At 42.7% G+C, this 9,028-nt stretch overlaps 1 protein-coding gene across 1 annotated transcript; it reads right to left on the minus strand.

The window, feature by feature from the left end:
• Positions 1 to 1,437: 1,437 nt before the first annotated feature.
• LOC134000136 (uncharacterized) lies at positions 1,438 to 5,410 on the minus strand. Its single transcript, XM_062439493.1, has 3 exons — positions 5,324 to 5,410; positions 5,184 to 5,265; positions 1,438 to 5,003 (listed from the first exon to the last, which is right to left on the minus strand). Exons 1-3 carry the CDS (start codon positions 5,408 to 5,410, stop codon positions 1,438 to 1,440), a joined length of 3,735 nt encoding a protein of 1,244 aa, XP_062295477.1.
• Between the last annotated feature and the right edge of the window lie 3,618 nt (positions 5,411 to 9,028).

Consider the following 9,028-nt stretch of genomic DNA (forward strand, 5'->3'; position numbering starts at 1 on the left):
GCCAGTTCGCCAGCCCCCAGCCAGCTGTTTTGCCAACGTTCCCTTCGGATGGAGTTTTGAGATGTGGTTTAGCATCACCACTGTCTCCTGATGCGGTGGAAGTTGAAATTGGAGACAGAGAGGCTAAAGGTTGGCCTTAGGCTAAACGCCAAGAAAACAGAGGTCATCACCTACAACATCTCACCGGAGCATCAACCGCTGACAACAACTGGTGGCACTGTGCTGAAGGAAGTTGAGGACTTCAAGTATCTGGGCTCATGGGTCAACTCAACCGAGCAGGACCTAAAGGTGAGGAAGGCACTCGCATGGAGGGCCCTGAACAGCATGACCTGTGTATGGATGCTGCGTGCAGTACTTAACATCAGCAAGAGTACACATTTTACCAACAGTATCCTGTATGAAGGAATACCAAGGGTTAGCGAGAAAGTAGCTGTCAGGAGAATGAGATTGGCGGGACACTGCCAAATACACCAAGAGCTGCCAGCCAGCAAATTGGTACTATGGGAACCAACCCATGGGCATCGGTCTCGAGGACATCCTACACTAACATATGTGGATGTACTCAAGAAGGATGCAGGAGCGCAAAGTACCATTGAACTGGCCAGATGTATGGAGAATCAGGATGTCTGGAAGCAACAATGGAGGGCTCGTCTGAGGACGAGCTAGAGAGAGATGTCATAGAACATCTGGAGAGAACAAAGATAATGTTTAAAAGCAAATGACACCGACCCACTACACAGTATGACTGTGGGCCGGGGGGTTAGTCATTTAATACAACCTACTTTTCAAGGAAAAACAGTGACAGTAATAACATTGCTGTTTTTAAATACCCTGTTATACCGTATTACCTTATCACTGCCCAACCGTAAAGGCCACTGAACTATAGAAAGTTTAAAATGGATAGGGGAAAGAGAAAACATGAGACTGGGGGACACAAGGGGGAGGAGAGAACATGGCAAAAAAAAACAATGGCAATAACAGCAATATCTTTTTTTAAACTGTCCTGTTAGGCAGATCAGGCATGCAGAATTAAGAGTCTGCGCCTTGTGGTGCCAAAACAGATTTTGCTCTTAGTTCATGTACACAAACATGAACATTTCTTATCTAAACTACTGACATAAATACAACTTTTTCACACAATACACAACCTAAATCAGAACCACAAACAAACATTACATTTCCACAATATAATAAATATAATAAATACATAATTTAAACCAGATCCACATAAATAAACATTACATTTCCACAATATAATAAATACATAATTTAAACCAGATCCACATAAATAAACATTACATTTCATTCATGTGGTAACCAACGTACACACCATGAAAACCACGACACACTACAAGTCAGTTTCCTCTTAAAACCCTACAGATAAACAAACCAACCTAATCCTGATCTAAATCAAACTCCACATCTATCCCTACATCCTCAAACAACCTCTGTATCCTCCAACTGCCCCTGATCATCTTTCACACTAAATATACACAGAATACCTTCATGATCACTGAAGTACGTGGGCATCACTGCACATTCTACATCATACTGTGTTGTTTCAACATAAACATGATCGATCAATGTCCCCTTCTCTGTAGTTGCTTGTGTTACATGCTGATTAAATCCTTTTTTACCCATGAATTTACAAATTGATGATCTGTTCAGAATGTTTTCATTAAAATCTCCCATTACTACAATCGTGTTACTGATTGGATTTAACCAATCGAGTAATTTCCCCAGATTCTGTTTAAATAAAGAATTTGGATAACATGGTGGATGATAAATTACTGCCATCAATATGTTAAATTTGGTACACAGGCACACCAAACACTCCAGATTCAAATTGGGTACCTGCAGAATGTCACAGTCCATATTGCCTAAACTGTACAAACCAACTCCACCATGTTCTAAGTCCTGTAGCTCTAACAATTTGGGGTTACTGCTGCTGTAACACAAACCTCGAGGACGACTGTGGAAAGTGTACCCATCAATTTTGACACTGTCTGATGAGGATTGTGCAGTGAGCCACGTTTCTGTGACAGCAATACAGTTAGGCTGTAAATGCTGTGTGCAAGACACCAAATCTGAACGGTGGCGACTTAAATTTTGAACGTTCATTAAATACACAGAGAAACTGTGTGCATTTAATGAAGGCTGTGGCTGTTCAATTAAAAATGGAGGCATGCTATCCATGGCCTCCTTTATGGTGCCCTTGCAATAGATGGCCTTCTCTTTAAAATCCCTGATGATCAGTCCCGACAAAGCCCTCACACGACTAAGTGCTACATACGCCTGCCCAGGTGCAAACACCTTCAAACTCACGACAGCCTCATTGACAGTCAATCCCTGCACTTTGTGTACAGTACACGCCCACGCTAGCTTCAGAGGAAACTGACGACGCAGACCACCCCGTTTACTGGCCCTGTCCTGCTCTGGATCAATAGCAGTAGAATACCTGCCTTCTACTGCTGCATGTGCATGTTGTTTCCTCCTCTGTGAGCCAATTTTCTCCTCATCAAATTTGACATAAACTGTTCGAGGAAACGTTTTATTCTCTCCAAAATCTATATGAGTTACTGTGCCACATGCGCCATTGACCAGACCATCTTCTACATCTACATTCTTACACAACATGACACACGCATTCCTAGCTAAACACAAACTCTCTTGTAAACATGTGTCCGACGCATTACTGTGATGCCCTACCATCAATTCTAATTTCCCTGTTTTCCTGTTATTCCTAAAATCTTGTGCTTCTATCGTGACATAATCGGGACACATGTCAAACAGCTGGGTCAGATTGTGCTCACTCACTTGTGCATTAGTTGGGAATATATGCAAAGCGGAGCTCTGTTCCCCTGTCTCGCGCACCTTCAATATCTTTACGTCGCTCTCTAACAAGGGGGTGTCCTTGGAACGCACTCTTAACCTGTTCAGCAACTCAGCAAACACACTATCCTTCTGCCTAACTATAGTGTTCAGCTCCACTACACTAAAGTTGCACCACAGGTCCACACCAACCTGACTGCTATACAAAGGCTTCCCTTTAACAGGAGGCAATTGATAGAAGTCTCCGACAGCTATCACACTGACATTACCAAATGGGGAAAAGTCACCTGTCTGTTTAATCTGCTTCAACCTACCATGAACATATGCTAACAGATTGTGATCAACCATACTTATTTCATCAATGACTAGAATTTGGAGGTGCCTCAATTTGGCTCTCAGAGAGTTTAGTTTATCTTCACCCAAAGGGATGTAAGGTAAACTAGCATGTGTGCCAATACTCAATGTGTGATGAATTGTTGCTGCATTTAAATTGTATGCAGCTATGCCTGTAGGAGCAGTTAACAATACAGAAATATCGTCTGGTTGATGACAAAGAGTTGACAAGAGCCTCCCTGCCTCATACTGAATAGCTCTAATTAAATGACTTTTCCCCGTCCCTGCACCGCCTGTCACAAACACATGCAGAGGCTCTGGGTTTTTACCCATCACCTTCTGCAAACACCACTGTCTCACCCTGTAAAAAATGGCCATCTGTCTCTCATTAAGAAATCTAACTAAAGCTAAACCCTGACTTCTAGACATGATGCTCCTGTCTCTCTCTAACTGCACCACCTGTCTGCTACCAACATCCAAATCCGGGATATTCTCAAAAGATTCTACCAACTGCTCTTCTCCCTGTTGCTGCTTTCTTTCCTCTAAACATTCAAGGCGTTCCACTCCCTGTTCAGGACACAGCGCACCCCAAGCGTCTTCATCTACATCGCGCTGCTCAGCAATCTCCTGAGCTCGCTCCAAATCCGCACAATCTATCTCGAACTTTGCCCTATTCCCCTTTACCACGGTCTCAACTGAACACACGGAGCCATCACTAAATGTCACCTTACCATCCTTATAGAACTGTTCAAACAGCTGAAAGCCTTCAGGTTTGGGCAGGAGGTCTGAGTCAGTTCTATGAGGAAGGAACAACTGCAGCAGACTCTGAAAATGATCTTCATTTTGTTTCTCTAAACTATAACGCATGTAACGAACAACCGCAAACTGACTACGTGTTCCCCTCAAGATGAATCCCAAACCATTTCTCAATGTAATTCTGTTAGGAGACTTTTCGTTTACGCTGAGAACGCGATACTCAGACATAAACGTAGCCATGCACATCTTCTCAAATAAGTCATCCTGAGGCCTGTTCCTATACCTGTCCATTATGCTCGTCATCCACATATCTTGTGGCCTAAGATCGTGGGAAGACGCCCTCTGCTTCAAAACACTAAGGGGTAAACTCATCTTAACTATGTTGTTCCCTGTCGGCACAAAAACAACCTTTCTGGAACACTCCTTCAGATGCATGCCCGTTAGCCTATACACTGACTCCTGTGCACAAACGTCCCGGTTGTGTAAATATACACTGCCTAACTTCTTTAAAGCTTCTTTAGCAGAGAGATTTCCTTGTTTTGTTTCTTTTTGGGCATTATTCAATAATAGGCCAATTTCTCTCTCTCCTTTCGTAATGTACGATATGATGTATACGACTACTATATAGGGATCAGTGACAAAGCTAATGTCCATGTTAGCGTTCCAGCACTTCAACAACTTCTTGCTATACTGGTTCACCCAAGCCTCGTTCACCCCTCTCTTATAAACTACCGTAGTCTTCTTCTCCATTCTCCTATAGGCCTCTTCAAATATTTCCTGACTGATGTGCAGACTCGCAAACAACTCTTCTACACTAGCATACGGCACAACATCTTCCACAGCTTTCTTAACAGCTTTCAGAATGTCTTGTGCCGTCTCTTTTTGCATTCTATCGTCGCCATCTAAACACTTACAGACTGGCTTGTTTTTGGAAGCAGGATCCTTCCCCGTCTCTTTTGCCTTTTTTGTGTCGCACGTGCATTCTTTTACCGCTGTTTTACAAATAAATGTCCGTGCAGAAACAGGTTTTGGAAAATTAAAGCGACACGTGGTGTGCTTTTTTTTGCACGACTTTGAATGTCCTGTTCAACAAATCCATTATGGTCAGACCTTTCCACATGCTGACAATCAAGAGAGTGCTGGAATGTGTGCGTCTCGGAGATTACTGTGTGTCAGTGGATCTGAAAGACGCATATTTTCACGTTCCCATCATTTCGAAGCACAGGCAGTTCCTGCGCTTTTCGTTTCAGGGGATCCAATACCAGTACAACCGCCTGCCGTTCGGTTTTCCCTGACCCCTCGCACTTTCTCGAAATGTGTGGAAACAGCCCTGCAGCCGTTACACTAAAGAGGAATGAGAGTGCTGGTGCAAACGACAGAATTGTTGTCACATCTGTCAAACCTGGGCTTCACGATAAACTGGAAGAAAAGCTCTCTTCCCCTCCCAGTCCATCACATATCTGGGGCTGGAATTGGACTCTGCCAGCATGACAGCACGGTTATCACAGCAACGAGTGGCTGCTCTGACAGCCCTGTTGCAGCGTGTCGCGCCTCACAGGGTGGTGACAGCGTTGTCTCTCATGCGGTTGCTGGGGATGATGTCAGCGGCTCACGTGGTCATTCCTCTGGGTCTCCTCCACATGCAGCGCTTACAGAGATGGTTCATTCGCTTACGCTTTGACCCTGTGCGTCACCGGAGAAGAATGATCTCCGTTCCTCCCTCCGTGGGCCCTGATTTGGATTACTGGGGGAATCCCCGCATCCTGTCGGAGGGGATTCCCCTGGGCAGAGCTACGTCACACATCTCGGTGTTCACAGACGCATCTCTCTCAGGGTGTGTGTGTGGGGGGGGGCGTGCCTGTCTCAGGTAGTGAGCGGCCGGTGGTCAGATCACATGTCTATCCACATAAATGCACTGGAACTTCTCACAGTGTGGAAAGTGGTCCAGCACTTTGCCCCTGTGCTGCTCAATCAGCACGTGCTGATTCGCACAGACAACAAAGCTACAGCAGCTTACATAAATCGTCCAGGGGGTGTTCGATCCGCTCAGCTGCTAGACATAGCGAGACAGCTCTTATGCTGGACACACGCACACTGTCTGTCCATCAGAGCAGCGTATATACCGGGCGAACTCAACAGAGGTGCGGACACAATGTTGAGGGGAGGCCCCCGCCAAGGGGACTGGAGCCTCCATCCCGAGCTGGTTTCCCAGGTTTGTTGCAGATTCGGCAGAGCTGAAGTGCTGTTACAATGCGAGACTTCATCATTCCTCATGTTTTGCTCTGCTTCTGTTCTTTATTTGGACTGTTACAGTATGTAACGCTCGTCTCCATTCATCACAGCAGGCTTGATTTTCTCCCCAACTTCCTTTTTCCTCAGTACATTCTGGGGAATGTGGACTGCGTCCTTACGCACAGCGTATTGGTTTGGCATGGATGGAGCTGTGGTTATTTTAAATGGCGGGTATTTCTGTGCTTGTGGTACTGAATGGCACCAGTGTGGCATGGACTATATCCTGCTACGCCCTTATCCCAACAGCGATAGCTCTTAGAGGGCGTAGCCTATACGATATAGAACATAAGTTACGTATTGTAACTCCAGATTCTATGTGTATAGGCGCAGCCCTCTAATGATTATATGCCTTAACCAGTAATTTTATGATAGGATGAATTTTATCCTCATTTGTTTTGATACTTTTTATATAATAATCCGCAGGTATCTAAACAAATCCTGATTAGTTAGATTATGTTCATTTTTTAGTTCCTGAAAGCTTTTCATTTCACCCTTTTTCAAAGTTGTGCATATGGCTGTAATTCCCTTTTTTCTGCCCAATGTTTAAATGTCTCATCAAATTTTCTTGGTGCAAATTTGTCATCAAATGCAACCCATTTTAATAGTCCAATGTCTTTACCTATTTTTAATCGTTTCACTGTGGAATACCATATATCTAAAGTAAAGGATATCACAGGGTTAAAGTTATGCCTCTCTTATGTAAGTAGGGGGCTCAATTTCCCCTATATTTGTTTGAATTGGGTTTTTGTGTATAGAAATTTCAATATCTTTCCATCGAGCTACATATCCTTCATCACACCAGCAGATTAGTTTATGTAGTTGCGCAGCATGAAAATACTCTTTTAAATTTGGGAGTGCCATTCCCCCTTTGTCTTTATGGCAAATGGCCTGTACTTATATAGCGCCTTTCTAGTCTTTTCGACCACTCAAAGCGCTTTACAATACATTTCATTCACCCCATTCACACACATTCATACACTGATGGCAGGAGCTACCACGCAGGGTGCCAACCTGCACATCAGGGGAAGCTAATCATTCATACACATTCATACACCGTTGGCACAGCAACGGGAGCAATTTGGGGTTAAGTGTCTTGCCCAAGGACACATCGACATGTGGACTGGAGGAGCCGGGAATCGAACCGCCAATCTTCCAATTGGTGGACGACCGCTCTACCTCCTGAGCCACAGCCGCCCCTTTAGATAATTGTAGGGTGGTATAGCGTATTCTGGGTCGTTTACCTCCCCACACAAATATTGATATGCATTTATCCCATTTGTGAAACTGGTCTTTTTATACGTGTACTGGTAAAGATAAGAACACATACAGTAAACGTGGCAAGATGTTCATTTTTACCACGTTGATCCTATCGATTAATCCCATTGGGTAAGTAATCCATCTGTCAATATCTTCCCTAATGTTTTTGTCAATGTGTTCATAGTTACTTCTATATAATTTGGAAAGGTCTTTAGTTATGTTTATGCCCAAATATTTGATTGATTTGGCTGCCCAATTTATCTGCCATTCTTTAAGTTCTTGGTTTGGTGAACAATTGAACATGAGAACTTGAGTTTTAAGTATATTTACTTTATAACCTGAATATAAACCAAAAGTTTCTAGAGTTTGTGTAAGCTGCTTAAATGAATTAAGTGGTTTTTTTAAATAAATTATAATATCGTCAGCAAACAGTCCTATTACATGTTTTTGTTTATTTATATCTATACCATTTATTGAGGGGTCTTGTCTCACCATCTGGGCCAATGGCTCAATGTATAAGGCAAACAGTGTTGGACTAAGGCAACAGCCCTGTCTAGTTCCTCTCTCCAGAATAAATCTTCCTGACAGAGAGCCATTGACTTTTACCCAAGCTGTGGGTTTGTTATAGATAGACCTGATGCATTGAATTGACTTAGTATTGAATCCAAATTTTCCCAGAGTTAAATATAAAAATTCCTAATTGACTCTATCGAATGCTTTTTCTGCATCTAAGCTAATCAAAGCAGCTGGTATAGTGTCGATGTGTATTTTATGTACAGTATGTAATGTTCTTCTGATATTATCTTGCGTTTGTCTATCCCTAACAAACCCACATTGATCCTCGTCTATCAGGTCTGGTACAACATTTTGGAGTCTATTTGATATAATTGAAGTGTACATTTTGTAATCAACATTCAATACTGATATCGGTCTATAATTTTGGCAGTGGTTCTTTTCTTTTAGGGGTTTGGGGAGGACTGTAATGATTGCTTCAGTCCAGGAGGGAGGAATTCTGTCATCGCTCATAACCCAGTTGAAAGTCCTGTGGAGTAGTGGTGTTAGTTCTTCACTAAACTTTTTGTACCACTCAGAAGTGAATCCGTCACTACCAGGTGCCTTATTTGATTTTAATTTGCCAATTGCTTCCCGGATTTCGGTGATTGTTATCTTTGCTGTTATCTGTTCATTTTGTTTTGTGCCTATTGAAGGTAGGTCCAGGGAGTCAAGGAAAGTTTTAATATCTTTCTGATTTGAAGCTGGTGATTCAGAATAGAGTTCTTTGTAATATTCTCTAAAATATTTTAAATTTCTTTTGGTTTATATTTGGATTTGTTTGACTGTGGTTTCTGCTTGCTGTTTCCGTAAGCGTCTCGCCAACAATTTCATTGCTTTGGGACCTGAACCATAATAGTTCTGTTTTAAATATCTTGCTTTTGTTTCTACTTCATATTGGAGTAGATTGTTAATTTATTTTCTCACCTCATTCATTCGTTTGTCAACTTTTGGGTCAACTTCCGTTTCCCTTATGTTTTTGTTCCAAATCTCTCAATTCCTTTAT

This window comes from Scomber scombrus, chromosome 1 (genome assembly GCF_963691925.1).
Source record: "Scomber scombrus chromosome 1, fScoSco1.1, whole genome shotgun sequence".
NCBI classification, from domain to species: Eukaryota; Metazoa; Chordata; class Actinopteri; order Scombriformes; family Scombridae; genus Scomber; species Scomber scombrus.